General features: G+C 30.2%; 1 protein-coding gene across 2 annotated transcripts in view; it reads right to left on the bottom strand.

Moving 5' to 3' along the window:
- Positions 1 to 23526, bottom strand: part of Fur2 (furin-like protease 2) — a 496857-nt gene that overhangs the window by 30109 nt on the left and 443222 nt on the right. For both annotated transcript variants that reach the window (XM_065510151.1, XM_065510152.1), the window contains exons 9-11: positions 22325 to 23446; positions 19169 to 19356; positions 18903 to 19059 (exon numbers count right to left, since the gene is read on the bottom strand). In XM_065510151.1, coding sequence (XP_065366223.1) covers positions 18903 to 19059; positions 19169 to 19356; positions 22325 to 23446 — 1467 coding nt within the window. The remainder of the gene's footprint in view (positions 1 to 18902; positions 19060 to 19168; positions 19357 to 22324; positions 23447 to 23526) is intronic.

Below are 23526 nucleotides of genomic sequence, written 5' to 3'. Positions count from 1 at the left end.
AATTCTCTAACAAAATCTGCAAAACGAAACAATAGAAAATTACATTTTCAGTGAAATCTTACAAACTTTGTATCTTTTGTTCTCTAACTTGGAAATAAATGTACAAAGAGAAAAAATAATACGCCAATTCCTTAAGGCTTTACTTTTCTTTAGTTTCTATGGTTTTGCTTGCGCTTTGTTATGTTTGAAGTGTCACAAAATACAAATTCTAGGAATTTTATTCTTTTCTTTTTTTTGAAAAATAATAAATTTGACCATGAGACTTAAGAGAAACTTTGTATTGCGTGGTTAGCGTCTAAGGTCAAGTTTTAGGCAGTATATTTTATTTAATTTCTTCTTTATTTTTTTTTTTTGTGTGCCATGTGTCTTTTTGGGCCACTAAATCATCTTTATGCTTGGTAACATACATGAATAAATATTATGTCTGGTTATTGGCTTAATCATAAAATATAATAAAATAAAACTTTAATAAATTCCAATTGATAAGATGATTTATTAAATTAATCATTTGATCACATAAATTAAGTTTTGTGTGGGTTTAAATTGTATTTCTAAGGGAGAAGACAAGAGGTTTAAAGGGATAAAGGACAAATATGGTAGTCATATGTACCGAATTTTTCATATCCTTCACCTTAATGTACTATGAAGGAATAGGAGAAAATAGGATTTATTCATCATCGTTTCAGATTTTGATATCTGAAGTTTTCGGAAAGTTAGTCTCAAATGATATATAAATATCATTTTATCAACTACCCTATCTAAAAGGTTTCTCAAAATTCAGGCAAGATTTGAAATTGCAACCAAATAAACTAAACCGTTTGACAGCTGATAGTTTAAAGTTAGTAAAAATGGAACATTACGAGAGAACAATATTGTTTAATTTTTGAACTTTTTAAATTTTTGAATATTTCAAAAATAATCACTGTTTGGAGGCCTCAGTTCAAACTAAATTAGGGATGAATCTGATTATCATCTTGATGGGTTTGCTGCATTTGAGGTTTAGAGAAAAACGAATGCATTCACAACGAATCACAGTTTGGTAGAGATTCTGGGCTTAAGGCATCATTAAGCCATATTTCTTTGTTCTTTGAAAATTAGGCTAGGCAACAAGTAACTGTTACTGATGCCCGATATAAAGACCACGTAGGGGAGTTATTTATGCATGAAATTGCTGTATGAACGACTTGCGGTTTTAATATGATAGTGCCACACAACTTGTAGCACTTGAAACGTTTCAATTACTGTATGAGACAATTCCCAGTCGTGTACTGTTAATAAATTAAGCCATTATTTAGGGAAAATTTGGAAAACGTTTAGAAGAAATTTTCATTTAATTTCACATTTCACTACTAAATAAATGCTGCTGATTTAGCTATGAGTAAATGTGCGAAAAATTTCATTAGATTTTTTTATAAGGCAACAGCTGAATAATTTTTTTTGGAAACTTATAACATTTTATTGGTTTAACAATATCGCAAAATGGTTTTTTAATTTTATTTGTTCAAAACTGAATATGTTTTCTTTATAATAACGTTTATTTGAGAAAAATCTATAAATTTTTAAAAAAGTTATAGGCAATTATTTAATTATGCAGCTTAATTAATATTAATCATACGTACTGTGGGTTCGTTTTGAATATACAATTAAAAAGTGTATAAATTCTAAACCTCTAGTTTAATGGTAACAAAACTTGGTATATAAAGGACAAATAAGTTATAATTATGATTCAATGACTCCTGTCGTTGATCTAAAATAATTGAAAACTTTTATATTGCTCTCTATGCTTAAATCTCTTTTAAAAATTTTCAGCATTTTACACAAGTTAAGTAATGTGTCTATACTGTTTTTACATGTCACGGGCGATAACGCGTAAAACAATTCACTCAAGTTTCCTGCAATGTATGAATATCACCTATTTTGAAGAACGAAATTTGAGTTTTTTTGTAATCTTATTTATGAGGCCTCTTTTTGCGTAGCTCCTAGCATCATTTACCCCAACCGTATTTTTTTTATCCATCTGTGTAGATTGAAGCACGTCATGAAAGGGGATTATATTCTTCTAAATTGATTTAAACTGACATTTAGACGACATGAGGGTTCAGGAAGAGGGTACAACGATAAAACAATTCACTGTATGAGACATTTCATGGTTTTGTACTCTCACGTTTCGGTGATCAAAATTGCAATTTAACACCATTCGATTTATTTTGATGTGTTAATTTGCAGCCAAAAGTCTATACTAAAAAGCCCAGAACCACCCGAGCATCGAATGAGGAAATTCAGTGCTGCATCTGCGAAATTCAGACACATTTACGTGTGTTTCGGAGATCAGAATTCGCTCTCTAGATCGAATTGTTACTTTTTTACCTTTTAACAAGTAAGAGAGCTATATTCGGCAGAATCTCATATACCCTTCACAAAATTATACTTCAAAATACAAATTTTAAATATTTTTAGGTAAACAAAATTTATTTTTTTATCCAAAATTGTTTTTTTTTTTATTTTTTGGAAATTTTATTTAAAAATTTTAGTTTTATTTTTTTTAAATTTGAAAAATTTTGGTTTTATAAATTTTTTTTTTATAAAACCATTGTTACGTTTTTACCTTTCAACAAGTAAGAGAGCTATATTCGGCTGAGGCGAATCTTATATACCCTTCACAAAATTAAACTTCAAAATACATATTTTAAATACTTTTAGGTAAACAAAATTAATTTTTTTAGTCCAAAATGTTTTTTTTTTTGAATTGTTGTTTTATAATTTATTAAAATTTTTATTTTTTTAAATTTAAAAAAAAATTTTGGTTTTTTAATTTTTTTTTTTTGGTGAAAAAAAAAATTCGGATTCAAAAATATTTTTTCCGATTTTGACCCACTGTAGGTCCAACTATGGTCTTATATACGGCGTAGCAAAGTTCTTTGAAATATCTATCCATATTTTCTATATTAAAGACTTATTAATTCAGATATAGGTCTAAAATAGATAAAAAATCGAGGTTGTTCTGGTTTTTTCCTCATAAAAAAAACCAAAAAATCTAAAGCATGCCTGACAGAATTATTGAAGATTCGGATCCCGAAGATATCTGGGGTATTCAAAAAATTGATTTCAACACACAGACAGACGGAAATGGCTTAATCGACTCCGCTATCTATAAGGATCCAGAATATATATACTTTATAGGGTCGCAAAATTATATTGTGAAATTACAAACAGAATGACAAACTTATATATACCCTTCCCACGAAGGAGAAGGATATAAAAACGGTAGGTTATTTCCTTTAAATAAACAGGATAGATTTGATTGTAAATAAAAGCAGTTCAGTAGTTTAAAATTGTAACAACTCTATAATTATTCAAATTTCCACAACAACAGTTTAAATAGTCACACTCTTAAATTACACTTTATAATGTACGAGGCAGTTAATATCAACTCTAACAGCGCCTATGATAAACTGACTACCGACTGCAACCGTTGCCACTATTTACAAATAGCGTCATTTTCCTTCCAGCAGCTTCATGAATTTTCTTAACGGACATAACTAGAATGTTCGAATTCTATTACATTGAATTAAGCAGCTTCAATGTTAATGTTAAACAACATTTTAAATTTAAACAACATTTTAAAATCAAATTTTGTATGGAAATTTTGCTTTAAAACATTGTTTAAATTTAAAATTTGTCTATGAATACGGGATTAGTTTTGCTACACTTACAATCAGTGTTAATAACTGCGTGCTATCAACATTGTTGATAAGTAGATGCTTCTGTTTATAAACATGATGAATGTTGCAAGCAGTCGTTACAGTCCGTTAAATTCAAATATCTTATGAAAATTCATAACAGTATGATTTAACATTATTGGGCTTTTTTTAAGGTCTGCTGCAACAAGACCACAACCAGCATCAAAGAAATTCAGCCACATTTTTACAAAATGGTTACGGAAAATTTGAACAATGTGCAACCCTATTCAATACAAAGAATTATAATCAAAAGAAAAAAACTGTATTTTTTATATATCTTGCTTAAATTTTGGGACTCTGTGTGCTTTGAACAGGACCTAAAAAAATGATTTTAATTTATTTCTAATTCTCTTAAACTTTTTCTATACAAATCTGTTAGTTATACAATTATTTTAAATAAAATTTAATTAAAATCTGTTCAATTAACTGTTCATGATTTTACAAAAATATAATTATTTTTTTTGTTGTTTTCTAACATTGTTTAGTTAATGGACATGTACAAATTGTGTTATTTATTTTAAATAGAAAAAAATTAACAATATAAAAGTAAATAAACATATCAATTTTATGTTCTACACACACCATTAATATATGCATAAATTAATAATGAAATTCGATTAAAAAAAAAACTATACAAACTATTATGTGTATTGAATAAATCTATGAGTGAAAAGATTTGACAGAAAAAACCACAACAAAAATAACAGTGGATAACAGAACATTACAAAAGAGAAAATATATATATTTTGCATAATATGGTCGGTATAATGATAAAATCATTATTATAATAATTTGCAACGTAATTAACTGTAATCTGATTGAAATTTTTGTTTCTTATTTTAACTTTTTTATGATGTTCATTCGCATCGTGGTGTCTACACGTTTACGATCATGTTCAGCCTCTGGTGGCTATAAGTACCGACCACTGCTCTAGAACTAAGGGTTTTAGATTTTGTTATTCCGTTTGTAACACATCGAAATATTCATCACAGGCACAGGTATATATATTCAGGATCCTTATGAAATCTAAGACGATCTAGCTATGTCCGTCCGTCTGCCTGTTCGGGTCCATAGGATCATGTTCGGGTCCAGGTGGCTATGATTTCCGACCACTGCTCTAGAACCAAGGTTTTTGATTTTGTAGTTCCGTTTGTAACACATCGAAAAAATCATCACAGGCCCACTAGCTATGTCCGTCCGTCTGTATGTCAGTTGAAACACTATAGGGCGGAAACGAAAGGAGCTAACTGGCTGAAATTTTCCACAAATACTATATGTTGATAAGGTTTGTTTGTATTAAAAACGCACAATATCGGTTCATGATTTCACATAGCCCCCAGATTTCCGATCACGTTCGGCTCCTGGTGGCGATGAATTCCAACACTTTTCAAAGAACAAAGGATTTTTATGTTTGGCTTTTTTAACCTTTATAGAGTTTTCGGGTCAAATTTGACCCATTTTGAAATAAAAATTTATTTTTATCTAAAAGTGAGGGGTTGATATTATTTTCTAATTGGATCAAATTGGACCCGCAGACGTAACGTAATTAAATTTTAAGAGCCTATGAAGTTTAAAATAATATGATAATATTCTTTGAAAGATATTGAACAAGTTTTAAACAGTAGTAGATCATACTTGAATTATTGCCTTAAAAAATAGTTTCTTTTTGTCATCTAGTGTAATTTAGATATGATAAAAAAAATAGTTTCAAACGCGGTATGTTTAAATTACCAAACAACTGTCAATTAATTTCCATTTTAATATGAATTTAATTATGTTCTTATATTATTTGATAATGTTGATGTAGTTTTTCAAATGAGTTTTCAAAAACACACACAAAAAAAAAGATAAATTCAAACAAATAACAATAAACTACACAAACTAAACAATATACAATGTTTAGTTTGAAATTCAACTGCAGCAGCAGCAGAAACAGGGAAAAAAAACTTTATAATAAATTAAACGACAGTTTTCAAATCCAAAGTTTGTGAAGCGTAACAAAAATGTGTGATAAAAATTTAATTTAATACAATGTTAATAAAACTAATTATAAAAATTTATATAAACGCATTAAAAATATACTATGTATACAAAATTTGATAAAAATGTATATAAAATTATAAAGAAAAATACAAATACTTTTAATTTACTAGATTGTAGAAATATATTTTATATTGAACAAAAAAAAAGAAAAACACACACAAAAATTTAAATAAATATGACAGGTTTGCCAAATTGCATGTCAAATATTATGGGTAACAAAAATTAAAATTGCAAAAATTCCCAAAAATAATAATCCAAAAAATAAAAAGAAACAAAGACTTGTATAAAAACTGAAAAATAACATGCCAGTCAAATGCAGATTCTTCAACCCAAATGGATTGAATGAATGAATGAATGAACGAGTGAGTGAATGAGCTGTGCATGTGCAGGTCCTAGTTGTTGTCGGTTGTCATGAGGAGATGGATTGAATGAAAGTCAAATATTTGCATGTGTATGTTAACACACAGATACCAGCATATAGCCATTCATATGTTAATATAAAATGAATTTATGTATTTAACACATGGATACATAAGAATATTATTAACCCTTTAAATATATTTTTTAGGATTAGAAAATTTATTTATGTTGTAAAAAAGATTAACATTTTTCTTGCTTTAGGGAAAATATTTTGTTAGTTGTGGTCTTTATGGGTTATTTTTATAAAGGTTGTTGTTTATTGTGTTTATTAATACAATAACCAGACTGGTCAGATTAACTTGACATTTTACAAAAGAACCAGAATTTATATATTTGTTTAACACATGTGCATATTAATTAACCAGCACAGTTTGGGACATTGAACCAATACACCATTGTCAACATAACTTTTTTAAGTTTTTCAATAAAATACACACAATTTAGAGATAAATGTTTGGTTGTCCTGAATCTTTTATAGTCTTAAACTTAGTTTATAAAGGAAGTCCCATTATTTACACTAGATTTGAATTAAATAGGTAACACCTTCCTTTCTCCATAGATTTTTACATTTTTATTGTATCATAATTTACGCCGGATAGCATTAATGGCAAATGGCCTCCCCAACTTGTGTCTTCATTTACAATGACAATTTTTCATAAATGTAAGGGAATTCCTTTAATACAGCATTAAGTCGAGCAAAAATAAATCAAATGGTGTAAAACCTCATGATCCAGGGGTCCAATTCTGATCACCAAACCAAGAGAGTACACAATCAGGAAATGTCTCATGCAGTAATTGAATTATATCAAGGGCTGCGGGACATGTGGTACCGTCTTGTTGAAACCGCATGTCGTCCACACATCAGTGTCATCAGTATAGAATCCCCTTGCATCCCCTATACAGACATATCAAATTCTGAGTTTGGAGTATGTGGGGGTCAATGTGAAGAGGCTAACTTCCACTTCAAAATGGTCAGAGTAAGTTAAATGACCTCAAAAATAAGGTTAGGAGAAATATCAATATTCTTCAACATCAAAATACAAGCCATTCATACCATGCAGGAAATTTGCTTCAATTGTTTTGAACTCACTAGTCCCGTGATATATGAAAAGGTGTTCTCTTTTACTTAACTTGTTAAATTGTGGGAAAATGTATTTTTAAAATATTTGGTAAAAATAATGTGGAGAAATTTCAATGGTTTAATGTACACATTTTAACTAAGCTTTACTTATTTTTCATTTATATACCAAGTTTTAAGGCGATCAGACCAGCAGTTCAGAATTTATACACTTTTTTAATTTAATGTTCTAGTCGAACTAACACTACGTATGATTAATATTAATTAAGCTGTATAATAAAATAATTGTTCATAACTTTTTCAAAAATGCATAGATTTTAGTTAAATAAACTTTATAATAAAGAAAACACATTCAGTTTTAAATAAATGAAAGAAGAAAAGCAATACGTAGTTTTATTAAAGCTCTAAAATGTTTTAAGTTTAAAAGTATATTTATAATTATTTGGAAACATATTTTCACATCCGTGAAAATTTTTTTTTTTATAAGAAATACCAATAATATTGTTACGAAATTGCACTAATAATTTGAATTTAATGGCCTATGACGACTGCTTGCAACATTCATCAAGTTTATAAACATGTCCATCAGTAGAGGCTTATTCTTGTCATCAATGTTGATAGCACGCAGTTATTGGCATTATTTGTAAGTATGGCAAAATTAAGTGTTTAATCGGGTAACATTAACAGTGAAGCAGCAGAAAGCTCTAGAATACGAATATTCTAGTTTTGTCCGTTAAGTAAATTCATGAAGGTACTGGAAGGAAGATGGCGCTGTGTCGGTAGTCAGTTTATCGTAGGCGCTGTTAGTGTAATTTGAGTGTGTGTATTATAGTGAATTATAAACGTGTATTTGTACTAATCACATAGTGACTATTTAAACTGTTGTTGTGATAATTATAGAGCTGTTACAATTTTAAACCACTAAACAGCTTTTATTTGCAATCAAAAGTATCCGGTTTATTTAAAGGAAATAAACCACCATTTTTAAAAGGTAAAAGCGTAATAAAATCTTGCAAAGGATGGCCATAGTATTGAAATGAAAAATGAAGTGAAAATTCGTCGCAAATATTTTTCTATATAAAAAAATAGTTTTGTGTTTTACGGAGATAAAACGTTCCTAAATGTTTATTAATAATTAGAATAAGTTTCCTCAAATAATTATCCCACTTATTTCCTATTTATGTACGAATTTTTGAAGCGATTAGACCAGTAGCTTAGAAGATATAAATTATAGAGTTGTTACAATTTTAAACCACCAAACAGCTTTTATTTGCAATCAAGAGTATCCAGTTTATAGAGTTGTTACAATTTTAAACCACTAAACAGTTTTTATTTGCAGTCAAAAGTATCCAGTTTATTTAAAGGAAATAAACCACCATTTTTAAAAGGTAGAAACGCAACAATATCTTGCAAATTTCTCGTACATTTAATCATAACGAAATCAATAGGATGTCCATAGTATTGAAATGAAAAATGAAGTGAAAATTTGTCACAAATAGTGTTTTCTATAAAAAAATTTTTTTGTGTTTTACGGAGATAAAATTTCCCAAATGTTTTTTCATAATTAAAAAATGTTTCCCCCAATAATTATCCCACTTATTTCCTATTTATGTACAAAGTTTTGATGTGATCAAACAATTAGTTTTTAATTTTATGATTCACAGTGCGTATGATTATTATTAATTATGTTGTATATTTAAATAATTGACCGTAACTTTTTAAAAAATTTATAGATTTGTATAAAATAAACGTTATTATAAAGAAAACAGATTCTTCACTAGGTAGTTTTGTAAAACATATAAAAATGTAAAAGTTTAACCTATAAAATGTTATAAGTTTCCAAGTAAATAGAAATATATTGTTCGATATTCTCGACCGTGCAGCCTCACTAATTGCAATAATTGCCTTATGAATGCTATAAATCATAACAAAATCAAAAGAAATTTGTTTCAAATGTTTTTAAAAAGTTCCTTAACTTATTAGGACTATAAGACTAGAAAATATTTCTCAAATCATATCGAACATACATCAATTTCATTCAATTTAGACAGCACCAGTAGCAGTCCCTTGATCAGCTTCATTTTCAAAGACTTATGGTTCAAAGACTTCACCAGCCCAAAATCCTCAACAAAAATTTCGTTGATGAAATGGTGTTATTGAAATATAAATTTCCTTACCTCTATAATACTCCAAACTTAATAAAGCAAAATGGTTTCACTTGAAAATCTTCTTCATAATCAAAAACTCTAAAACCAAGAAATATTACCATAATTTCATCTTGTTACCTATTTCATTCATGTATAATAACATTTATTTATTCCTCAAAATAATCTATTAAAAACTGATAAAAATATTCAAAACTTGTAAAGCCAATTTTTTGCAACCATCAGCCTGTCTTGCTGTCCATCAAGTAACTTTAACCAACATAGATATGTGTTGATTATCAAACAATATTTAAAGATTGATGGAGTACACAAACTTTGGCTTAAATGTCAAATATTTATTAACAACACAATATTATGGGTTTTTCCTTGAAATTTAATTTATACATTCATGTGTACCTACATTATGAAAATGTATAATTGATTTCAATACATTCACCCTGTCTAGTGTCCTGTTTTTATTTTCTAGGTTGTGCATGAGACATGCAGCAAATTAACAGGCATTTATGGTTTGTGTTTGTTAAAAGAAAGAGAAAAAATAAAACAAAACTAACTGAAAATTTAGTTGTCATTTGCACTCCTTTTTGCCAGGTAATTGAATTTTAATTGTTTTCCTATTGTGGTTATTTAGTTGAAGTGAATATACTATTTATAGTACTAAGAAAAACAATTTAGTATAAATGTGAATTATAAGAAAACTGGTTGTTATAATTGAATTTATTACTACAAGTCTAAATATGTAAGTAGTAAACTATTGTTTTTTGTTGCTGGTAAAATATACGAAAACTAGAAAAGCCCTGTAATATATTAATTAAAATTCTAGGAAAAAGAAATGTCAGTGCTAAAAGGTTTCAATAGAATTAAAATCAAGGAGTATAAAACAAACTATATGTTTAATAAGTAAACTAATAAAATGGAAATTTTACTAAGGCTTCTTTCAACAAACTAAAACAAATATTTCAGATTAACAAGGGATATATCATGAGCAATGTGTTGAAATATTTAGGTAAAAATAATATCCGTATTATCTATCTTCAAAAACTAGCACACTACATATATATTTGTAAACAAGTAAACTGTAGTGAGAATATTCGCTTAAATAAATCAAGTACTTAGTTGGAGTTGGGAGACCTTTATTGGCAAATCGTTTTAATTGACCTCAATAAATAATACCTCAATGACATGATAATGAAAAGTAAACTTTTTTGCAAGTAATTGAGAACAATTTAAGCTGTTCTATAGCCTGGCTTATTTTCCCTTTATATGAAAAGTTTTGATGCGATAATGGAACCCACAGTACGTATGATTAATATTAATTAAGCTGCATAATTAAATAATTGCCCATAACTTTTTCGAAAACATATAGATTTTTCTTAAAAAAAACGTTATTATAAAGAAATCAGATTCAGCTTTAAATAAATGCAATAAACAATTCACCATGAAATCCTATTAATCCTCTAACATGTTATATGTTTCCAATGGAATATAAATATTGTTTGTGGAAATTTTCATTCAAATTTCTTGTACATTTGATCATAACGAAATCAGCTGGATGTCAATATTGTTGAAATGTGAAATGAAATTAACAGCTGTTTTTCTATTGGGTGTAGGACTTAAAAATGCAGGATTTACAATAGATGGCTCTTCTTTTCAACGCTGTTTTTGTTTTTAATAACTTATACGTCATTTTGAAGGGTACATATCTGTCATTTACTTTCACGTAGTTATTGAACATTATAGTGCAAACAACAAAGCGTCATATGCAGGAAGTTTTACTTTACTTCTTTAATTTGAAAAAAAGTGTCGCTGAAACACCCAACAAATCTTACGTGTTACATCGATATCGTGTGTTGAGATAGATGGATTTTGTGGCTCTCCAAAGTTTGGAGAAGAAGAATTGGATGCATTACTCCACGAAGATGGTTGTAAAACTAAACAACAGCTTGCCAAATAATTTTGAGCTACTCAAGCAGCAATTTCAAAACGTTTGCAAGCAGCAGGATTCATATAAAACCAAGAAAATTGGGTACCATACGAATTGAAGCCAAGAGACATTAAAAGATGAATGTGCTCGTCCGAACATAATTTTTACATCGAATCATTACTTGCGATGAAAAGTGGATTCATTACTATAACACGAAGCGTAAGTGAGATCCGGCCAACCAGGTGAATGGCCACCCAAGGCCAAATATCCATGGCGCATGGTAATTCTATGTGTTTTATGGGAGCAAACCTGTCCTATCCATTATGAGCTGCTAAAGTTTGACCAGACCATCACAGGGAAACTGTGCCGAAGGAAAATGATTCGCTTGAAGCGAACCGATAAATGCTCAGAATATTGCGGCAAGACATGAAATCGTAATATTCCATCATGACATAAATATGTTGCAATATCTATTTAAAGCTATTTCGGAAGAAGTGGTTGAGAAGTTTTGCCTTACCCATTTTGCAGTCTAGACCTTGCTCCGTCCGACTACTATTTGTTTCGATCGATGCAGTACGCTGTCTCTGAAACACGCTTCAGTTTAGAACAGATTATCCAATATTGGCCTGATTCTTGGTCTCAAAAGATGAACAGTTATTTTGGCTCGGAATCCATATGTTGCCAGAAAGATGCGAAAAGTTCATGGCTAGCAATGGCCAATGGCCTTAGGCCCAACAAATCATATACATATGTTCTAAGTCCTAATGAAATTCTAGGACGATTTAGCTATGTCCGTCAGCCTGTCACTCTGTCTGCCTGTGGAATACACTATTTGGCCAAAACGAAGGAGAAGCTAGCTGGCTGAAATTATCCATATATGCACTCTGTGGATAAGGTTTGTTCGGTATTGAAAATGGAAAATATTGGTCCACGATTTTACCTAGCACCCATGCATATGTCCCCCCGGAATACTGTTTCAGCTGTCATAGATATGAAAACTTTTTTAAAAAGAAAACTTGTGAGGTTTTATATATTGTAATAAAATTTCTTATTAAAATATAAATTAATACTGTCCTTTTACATACACAGAAAAAACTATTTCTTAAACCGTTTTAATTCAAATATTTGTCACATATTGAACTGGTTTCAATTATTTAATAATTGAATCAAGTATTCATGTGCTCAAAAACAAAATTTTCTGATATTTTCTATTGAATTTTGAGTTTTGAATTTAATAATTTTGATAATTGAATATAAAATGTTCGTTATTGGTTGAAATTTAAATACAAAAATTATTGAATAGATAATTTTCGTAATTGAAAACACATTTTTGTTATTTTTTGTGTTTTCAATTACGAAAATTATCTATTCAATAATTTTTGTATTTATGGCCTCATTTTGTATCTTCAAACGAATTTTCGTTTGCGTTTCCGTTTGGAACGAAAAAATAAAAATTTGGTATTTTATAAAACGAAACGATATTTGCGTTTCAAGTCAATTTTTTGATGTGGTACCAAGTTTGAAAACATCGTTTTTATGTCAACTTTCTGCCAAATAAATTAAATTATTTTTATTTATTTTCCAACAAATAAAATTTATTGAAAAAATTTTTAAATTTTTGATTGTTTTTTACATTTATTTGGAAAACAAATTTTTGTTGTTGTATTTTTTATGTATAAAAAGAAAAAACACATTCTCAAAAAAATGTTTTTTCTTTGAAAATTTAAAAATCTATGAAAAATATATTGAAACAAAAATAAATTCTCAACGTTTGATTTTGATGTTTCAAGCGCTTGTGAACGTTTTGCTCTATTTTATAAAATTCAATTTTATATACAGAAACTAAAAATACGTTTTGAAAAATATGAAAATTCAAAAATGACAAATTTATTCGAAAAAAACGTTTCGTTACGTATTACAAAATTAGGGCAATAAAGTTCAACCAATAACGAAAATTTTATATTCAATTATCAAAATTATCAAATTCAAAACTCAAAATTCAATAGAAAATATCAGAAAATTTTGTTTTTGAGCACATGAATACTTGATTCAATTATGAAATAATTGAAACTAGTTAAATATGTTATAAATGTTTGAATTGAAATATAGTTTTTTTCTGTGTAGGTACTTGGTGTGTTTCTATACAATAATGATTGGTTAACTTTGCCTTTGTAAACCTTAGTACTGATTTCATTAAAATCCCGTTTCAAGGATACTCTATTAATTACATGATTCCTAAATGTTTAGCAAAACTTTGTTCACACCACTCTCATAGTTACACTCAGCGGTTTATAAAGAAGAAACTCAGCCGTTAAATTTTCTTTAAGAATCACATTTCCACTTTAACTACAAATGACAAACTTAACCTACAGCTATACTTAACGAGCGTGTTATGTACACATACTAACACAGGCATTCATACATACATGAATGTATGTATGTACTTATTAATGTGTGTGTATAAAGTTATTACATATAGTAATGGTGGTAAGTACTAAAATTTTAGTATATAAATATTCAAGTAAGAGTATCATGTAATTTTCAATAGTTACATCATCTTGTGTTACAGCATACTTATACACAGAGAAAACTGGTTTGGTTGTGATAACAAAATTTATAGCTGATCTAGTCATTCAGTCTTCATTGCCGAATTGTTCTATTGTTATTGACATATTTAAGTTGGGGTGACAAAAATTCTTTCTCAACTGACATCCTTTAGCTAGAATTGAAAAAATCTGTGATTATAATTGAATCTTTCGATTGGTCACAAATTTTGTCATTACAACGAATCTTTTTTCTCTGTGTACTTATGTATTTACATTGGTATATATTCAGGTAGGGGTTGGGTTTTGTGTGCAATATATAATTTCACATACATGAATGGTTGGCTGGATAGAACAGATTTCAAAGTAGTTGCAACAGTGTAAAAATTTAAGTAATTATAACGAGATATAGCAAACGAACTTGATTTCAAACGAAATACATACATACGCCGATTCTTTATAATAAAGCGTATACTTGAATGTACATATGTGAATAGTAGTAGTTTTAGTTGCTGTTATTATTTCCATGTTATAGTAGAGCAGTAGTTGTAAGTATAATGACTCTAAGCATAAGGTTTTTTAGAAGAATTAAATGCTTTTTCCACCAACACTAATGAGGCACTTGTTGTACTCATATTACTTAAACGTATGTTCAAGTATATTTTTATGTATATGGATATGAGCAAGGATGTGTAAGCTAGTATGTGTGTCTTATACACACACTTAAATATCAAAAACAGTTGAGGTGTGTTGAGAAAAGTGTCAAGGTGTAAGATAAGTATTTTTTAGGTATACACAATAGGCTGGCACTTAATTTGTACTATTGTGTGTCAAAAACTTCCCTGCTCTTGTAAACATACATCTGTCGGTTGACTCCTGTCAAAATTTGAACAAGTTGCCTCATTTAATTTGTGTTTGACAGCTATTGATAGCAGACTACCTCGTGACTTGAGGAGAAAGTGGAAAAAAGTGAATTTCGTCTGTTCATTAAGCATCACTCAAATAAAGGCTAATCTTGATAAATACTACGGGAATTCCGCATCATCAATTTCGATGGTAAAAAAGTGGCACCGAAGATGCCGAATGTTCTGAACACCCAATTTAGGTCTCTAAACCAGAAATAATTAAAAACAAGAGAGCTATATTCGGCTGTGCCGAATCTTATATACCCTTCACCAAATTATACTTTAAAATAAATTTTTTTAAATATTTTTAGGTAAACAAAATTTAAATTTTTTTTTAATTGTTTTTGAAAATTTTTTTTTTTAAATTGTTTTTTAATTTTTTTTAAAAAAAAGTTTTTTCCAAAATTGTTTAAAAAATTTTTTTTGATTTTTTTTTTTTGGAAAAAAATGTATGGCAAAAAAAATTTTTTGATGAAAAAAAAATTCGGGTTAAAAAATATTTTTCCCGATTTTGACCCATTGTAGGTCCAACTTATCTGCATCGTTGCAATGGACTTTGAAATATCTATCATTAGATATCCATATTGTCTATATTAATGACTTAGTAATCCAGATATAGATCAAAAATAGGTCAAAAATCGAGGTTGTCCCGGTTTTTGCTCATATCTCCGTTATTTATGGACCGATTTTGCTGATTTTAAATAGAAAACTTCTCGAAAGCATGTCTGATAGAATTATTGAAGATTTGTGTCCCGAAGATATCTGGGGTCTTCAGAAAATTGAATTTTGGTATATATGTGGATTAGTTATGACGAATTTCAACTTAATAGCGATATTTATAAGATATTTATGCTTATTTAAGTGATTTTCGGAAGTGAACTTTATATGGGGGGTATGGTCAAATATGGGCCGATCCACAAAAAATTTAGTGTTCTGATTTCTTATTTTTGCTGAATTTTGTATGGATACTGCATTTCTTAAGGCATTTATAGACCATAGAACCATATTTCGGGATGAAATTTGTATGGGGCCTAGGAGAAATCATGAACCGATTCTTATAATTTTCACCAGAGTTAGTCCCTTTAACATAAAAATAACGTGTGTACAATTTTATGGTATTATCTGCAATATATTTACACAAATAACCAAAAATATGTGAAAATTGTGAATTTTTTTTAGGTTGTCTCACATTTTGGTTCATAGTTCCGGTTCTACTGAAACGATTTTGCTGATTTTCAATACCAAACTGCGCTTAGGAGAACAATAAACATATTTTTACCAATTTTGTTTGCGTATTTTGGACGTGAGCGTGTTTTACACAGACACACAGACGGACAGACAGACGGGCATGGCTCAATCGACTTAGAATGTCATAAGGATCAAGGATTTGTTGGGCCTCAGATGAATATTTCTCAATGTTATACACGGAATGACAAACTTATATATACCCTCATTCACCACGTGGAGGGTATAAAAATCGCGATATGGTGTTGGTCGAAAGATTATGGAAACCACAGCGATCACACCAATATCACTTGGATATGAGAAAACCTTCCGCAAGATCGGTGCTCAAAAGAAATCCAGATCAACAGAAATCCACGAATAAGGCTACGAAATGCTCCTTATTCCGTCATATTCTCCGGATTTAGACTGGAATCTTCATTTTATTTCTATTGAATTTTAACACAAAACTCGAAACTTCAAATAAAATGTACAACCTCGAAACCTTGTCCGATTTTTCTAAAATTTTCAGCATCTGTTGATTGTATCGAAAATCCAATAAGTAAAAAATAACAGCCTCCCTAATAGACAAGCATATAAAGCTTATAGTTTTTGGTTTTCAGTTATTGTATTATAAAACACTAGGCTAGAAAAGAAGTTGTTTGAAAAACCAAAAAAGGAAATATCTCACACTGCACAGTGGGACAGAATCAAAATTTTTTGGAAAGAAATCTGGAATTTCTAAAAGGCTGGTCCAATGGGAATAAAATTTTAAAAGGGCATAGCCAAGGACCATTCGAGATTTAATTATTAAAATGATAGCAACAAATTCTTCAGGGGCGGCGCTATGGAGGCTAAAATTAGGGTACCTTCGACATATAAATCTTTTAAACACGTGCCATTTTTTCTCATCCAATTTCAAAGATTTTTGGAAATCCCTCGTCTATGTCTTGAAAATCAATCTGGCGTGTGTTGTTAACCTCCTACAATTTCCGAGTTATAGACATTTCAAAATTTTAAAAATATAGGGTGAACTTTTTGACTGAATGGACTCGAGATTTTTTGTTAGTTAGACAACTAAATTGGCAATAAAAAACAAACGATTTCATAGCAATATCGATTATGGATCCAAAAATAAACGATTTTCAATTTATAAATACAAACAATAGTATATTTTTCCTGTTTTTTGGAATAAAGGCTAAATTAACTCTTTTTGGTTTCAAAAACCTGTCCTATTTTTTTGACAAATTTTTTATTAAAATTTCAAATTTGGGTCACATGTTCTAAATTCCTAAAGCTGGGATCAGAAAACGGAAAATAGATTTGAAAACGTTGACGTGTTCTCTATTTATCCCCAAAGTATTTTCCCAACACCAAAGGAAATGTGGACCCTATGCTCAAAATTATATTCCCAATCTTCAGAAGAGGGTGTATTTCAGGCTACATGATCAATGTAGTGTAATTCAAACTGAGATTTCTGCGATTAGAAGGGCGGTACACTGGATGAAGTACTATTGGCTATTTGGTATGAATATCCGAATATGTACTGACAGTAAGCCTGCTATCAAATCAATCATACAGCGTAAATTATTTCAGTCTGCTCAACTCAGATGGTCTAATTTGACAAATTGCTCGATATCGCGACTCACATGGCCCGTTTTTGACCATCATAGGTCAATGTCCCTCACGGGGCTACCTCGGGCTAGGCTACTAGCTCTGATTTCAGTGCTCACGGGGCACTGCTTGATAGGTGCGCATTCTAGGAGACTGAATACACCACATAATGACTTCTATAGGAGTTGCCATGATGAAGACGAGGATGAGACGATTGAACATTTCCTCTGTCTTTGCCCTGCCCTAGAAGGGGCTGGGACTGCGACAATAGGTAGTCCATTTTGCACGGCCTAGCGGATCTATCTACTCTGGATGTCAGGAGGATGGATTCGTTCATTCGTGCGTCAAGTTGGTTTGGCATTGAACCCAGTTCTGACATGTGAAGGACCTCTTGAAGTCCTGAGCATGATCCTTTAGGGTAACACAAAGGGACCAGTTTATGAACCCAAGTGAGCTGGTTGATACTAGCTGCCTTTATAAACTAACCCTTTGGGCAAAATTGTAAAAAATACCATTTTTGGGAATTTCGTTCCAATTTTTAGGACCTTTGACTAGTTTGTTTATACTTTGTTATTTAGAATAACAAGTTTAAAAAACATGAAAAATATCATTTAAATAAAATTTTGTTAATAAATAAAGATCTTATTTATATGTACATATTTATTGAGTTTCTAAAACTAAAATATGTGTCAAAATTTTTATAGGATTAAAAATTTTAGGAACAATTTGATCCATATTTATTCCGAACTAATTTTTTTGTTTAGACAAGTTAATTTTTGGTCTTACAAAATAATTTTAAGTCAATATCTCAATTAGATTCAAAAATATGCCACTATAAATCTCCGTCCTTCAAAAATATTGCACTTTTTCATACTTTAATGACAATAAGTCAGAACAATTGACTTGTGGAGTAAAATATTAAGAAAATTTATAAACATTTTTTAGTATTGTTGAAGAACGGAGTTTTAAAGTGCCATATTTCCAAATAATTTTGATTCTGCCTCACTGTGCACTGTATTTAACATGAATAATAGTGAGCTTTAATAAATTGTTTAACATTTACTACCATAAACTAGAGATACATTTTATAAATTCAAGAAATCTACATACATACATAATATCTTACAAAACTCCTACATTAACAAAATATATCACAACATTTTGTTAAGCAAAAACTTTTTGCCCTAACTCCTGAAGATTTAGTTGTTTTTTTTAATAAAATAATAAATATTTAAACTGAACTAAAACTTACTTGTACTCTTCCGTTTCGTAGGTATGCAAAGGACATGAGGAGAAACATTTATGCTCATGCATAACTAAATGATGTTCACATGATGTACAATAATCGGGACGATCTTGACATGAGCCACAATTAGCTTCACATGGCACACAAGTTTTATTATCATAATCTAAAAAATAAATGTGTATAACAGAAAATATATTAAGTAAATTTATCAAATATTTAAGATTTATGAGCTGTTTTTTTTATTATTATTTTTTACAGATTTCTTCACTTACTTTCATAATATCCTTCTGGGCAGACTTGCAGACACACAGCCAAATCGGTAACATGCAAGTGAGCTGGAGCACAAGTTAAACAACTATCTTGTCCCGCACCAGCACAGGTTTCACAGGATTCATGGCAGGGCCAGCAGACACCGCCTTGATTGGGGAAGGATCTGGGTGGGCAACGGCTGACACAGGTGCTGGAAGAAGGAAATTTAATTTGTAATTAATAATGATAGAAATAAATTGCGTTTATTATTAAACTACCAAAATGTAGTACCCAACTAGTGTTAACCTAAAACAGAAACCACAATTAATTATTTGGTACATTAAACAAGTTAGATTTAATACAAATTACGCTTTAAAATTATGCCCATGTAGCAGTTCTGATAACAGTCTCCGAACTAGATAAGTTACCTATCATTTAGCAAAACCAGTTATTACAGAATTAGCTATTTAACAAGTTATTTTATGTGGGGCATGTCCTAGGAGGAAAAGATTAAACTCCGGATTGAAGAATAAAAAAATAAAACGTAAAAATAATTGAATCATGTGCAGCTTCCACTAGATTACTTAGGAACACTAAACTGGCAAGAGTCTATACTAGAATACTTGCGATATATAAAATAAGTAAACTGCTGTTTTACAAAGAACCAAATAATTGGAGTTTGTAAAATTATCAGTGAAAAATACTCTGTGAAAGGAATGCATTGCCACTACTAAAACTTTTGGGCATATAATGAAAATTTTACTAAATTTTTAAGTTGTGACCCTACAAGAAAAGATTCCGCTACAAGATAGATCTCAAATTTATGGTAAAAAATTACTTTGAAAATGCAAATTCTTACTGAAATTTTTACTGAATTGTTTTGGTTGTGTCCCTATCAGGGACATACCTCAAGTTAAAGGTTATTAAACGTGCTACCGAAATCTTTAAAACTAAAGTTTTCGATTTTTCTAAAAGTCACATATTGATATTTTCATTGAATTTTTTAAGTTACAGAAAAGATTTCGGGACGCGTTTCACCTCAAATTAAAAGTACTTAAACCTGCTATAGACATCTTTAAAATATATTTTAAAAATCTAAATATTTCGTTTTTTTAAGAATTGAAAAGTCAGATATTGAAATTTTTATTGAATTTTTAAGTTGTGGTCCTATCTGAAAATATTTCGAAACGGGACACATCTCAAATTAAAGCTAATTGAATGAGGTACCGGAATCTATAAAACTTATTTTCGAGATGTAAATTTTTCGATTTTTAAAGATTTTTCGAAAAGTCATATATTGAATTTTTTGGTGATTGTTTTAAGTTGTGGCCCTACCAGAAAAGATTGCAGGACGTGTTATACCGCAAATTAAAGGTAGTTAAACGTGCTACCGGAATCTTAAAAATCTATTTTCAAAATCTAAAGTTTTCGATTTTTAAAGATTTTTTGAAAAGTCACATATTGATATTTTTAACGAATTTGTTTGTTTTGACACCACCAGGAAAGATTTCGGGACGGGTTATACCCCAAATTGAGAGTAGTGTAACGTGCTATTGGAATATTTAAAACTTATTTTGAAAATGTAAAATCTTCAATTTTTAATGATTTTTCGAAAAGTCACATATTAAAATTTTTACTGAATTGTTTAGGTTGTGGCCCTACCAGAAAAGATTTCGGGACAGGACATATCTCAAATTAAAGGTAATTGAACGACAACCGGAATCGTTAAAACTTATTTTCAAAATGTAAATTGTTCGATTTTTAACGTTTTTTCGAAAAGTCATATATTGATATTTTTACCGAATTTGTTTGTTGTGACTCTACCACAAAGGATTTCAGGACGGGTCATACCCAAAATTAATGGTTATTGAACCTGCTATCGGAATATTTAAAACTTATTTTGAAAATCAAAATTTTTCGATTTTTAAAGATTTTTTGAAAATTCACATATTGACATTTTCACTGAATTTTTTAAGTTGTGATCCAACCAGAAGATTTCGGGACGGCATATACCTCAATTTAAATGTAATTGAACCTGCTATTGGAGTCTTCAAAATTTATTTTCAAAATCTAAAGTTTTCGATTTTTAAAGATTTTTTGAAAAGTCACATATTGATATTTTTACCGCATTCTTTTGTTGTAACTCTACCAGAAAAGATTACAGAACGGCTTATACCCCAAATTAAAGGTAATTGAACGTGCTATTGGAATCTTTAAAACTTATTTTGAAAATCAAAATTTTTCGATTTTTAATGATTTTTCGAAAAGTAATTTTTTGATATTTTCACTGATTTTTTAATTTGTGAACTTGCAGGAAAAGATTCCGGGACTGATTGCACCTCAAATTAAAGGTACTTGAACCTGCTATGGGAATCTTTAAAACTTATTTTGAAAATGTAAATTTTTCGATTTTTAAAGATTTTTCGAAAAATCACATATTGATATTTTTACGGATTTTTTTTTGTTGTGACCCTACTAGAAAAGATTTCGGAACGGGACATACATCAAATTAAAGGTAATTGAATCTGCTATTGGAATCTTTAAAATATATTTTGAAAATCTAATTGTTTCTATTTTTAATGATTTTTCGAAAATTCATATATTGACATTTTCACTGAATTTTTTATGTTGTGACCCAAGCAGAAAAGATTCCGGAACAAGACTTAAATTAAAGATAATTGAACCTGCTATCGGAATCTTTAAAACTTATTTTGAAAATCCAAATTTTTAGATTTTTAATGATTTTTCGAAAAGTCACATACTGACATTTTCACTGATTTTTTTAAGTTGTGACCCAAGCAGAAAAGATTCCAGGACAAGTCATACCCTAATTTAAGGTAGTTGAACCAGCTATCTTTAAAATTTATTTTAAAAATCTAAATTTTTCGATTTTTAAAGATTTTTCGAAAAGTCACATATTGATATTTTAACGGAATTTTTTTGTTGTGACCCGAAAAGATTCCAGGAGGAGTCATACCCCAAATTAAAGGTAATTTAACGTGCTACAGGAAACTTTAAAACATATTTTTAAAATGTAAATTTTTCGATTTTTAAAGATTTTTGGAAATTAAATTTTTTTAGTGATTTTTTTTTGCATATTACGGTGCATTTTTTGGTGCTAAAATACATACAATTCTTTTAGGAGAATTTAGAATATAAGAGGAAAATCTTCTACTTACTTATCCAAACGATAATGTTTACAGGCCACACACTGCGTGGGTCCACGGCCATAACAACCCTGCGAGTCACATTCGGGATCACAGTCATGCAATACCAACTTATTATTCGAATCGGCCATGACATTTTGTCTTTGAGGTGTGGGAATATTATGACCATCTACGGTGGTAACTGCCTGCTCTGGATTAGAGCCGGCTCCGGTATAAAGATTTTGGAAATTCAAAAAACTGCTAAACTGATCGGCATTCAAAGGCTGACCCAAATCCGATTCAGTGGGATAGGTGTAAACAGGCTGTGAAACTAAATCACTTTTCAAACGCATGGGTTGGACGGCGGTGCCATAGAAGATCAATTGCCATTTCGATAAAATACCAGGTTGATTAACACGTCTGCGGCCACCATTTATAATCTGTAGAGTCCATCTGCCTTCAGCTTTTTCGCCCCAGAAGTGGACACTCAAGAAAGGCCAGTCATCAAAGTTGGATTTAGCAATATCTCTGGGTCTCTCAAACAACAAGGTGCTGGTAGTGCCCATGGGAGAGGTTAACAGTATGCGTAAGTTACCACGAGGGAAGAATCTCAAGGTGATTCTGCACTGAACATGCTCCAAATAGCGCACCTCATTAATAGTGCCAGCACAACCATTAACATCCATATGAGTAGCCAAAGTGTAGCCATAGCTACCCTCTATCTTACGATCTTCATTATTTTCACGCGATTTGCAAATATGCTGGGGTGGCACAGTGGACCATTGTTCGGCCAACGATACCATGGCACCGGCATCCATTAAACCATAACCAAACTTGTGACTGTATTTACGTTTCACACCATTCAACATCCAACCGGATTCCTTTTCCAATGGTGAAGGTCTGGAGGTATAGACCACCAAATATTGCATATCACGCCAGGTTAGATTGGGATTTGCCTCCAAAGCCAAAGCACAAATACCAGCGGCCAAAGGAGCCGAAGCTGAGGTGCCAGTATGTTCGGCTGTGCAAATATGATCGGGTCTCAAACGGCCATCCATATCAACAGTTGCTACGCTCTTGTCATGACCAGGAGTGCCAGAACTGTAGGTGGTAGCCAGGGTAGAGGAGCATTCTTCCAAATACCAGGGTTTAAAGCTGCAACATGAAATGATAATAAACATATTAATTAATTAATGTTTTTTTGTTAATAATGCTGTATTTATATTGTAGATAAA

Source organism: Calliphora vicina, chromosome 4 (assembly GCF_958450345.1).
Source record: "Calliphora vicina chromosome 4, idCalVici1.1, whole genome shotgun sequence".
Taxonomy (NCBI): domain Eukaryota; kingdom Metazoa; phylum Arthropoda; class Insecta; order Diptera; family Calliphoridae; genus Calliphora; species Calliphora vicina.
The sequence above is the reverse complement of the archived record's forward strand: the minus strand, read 5'-3'. Positions and strand labels throughout refer to the sequence as shown.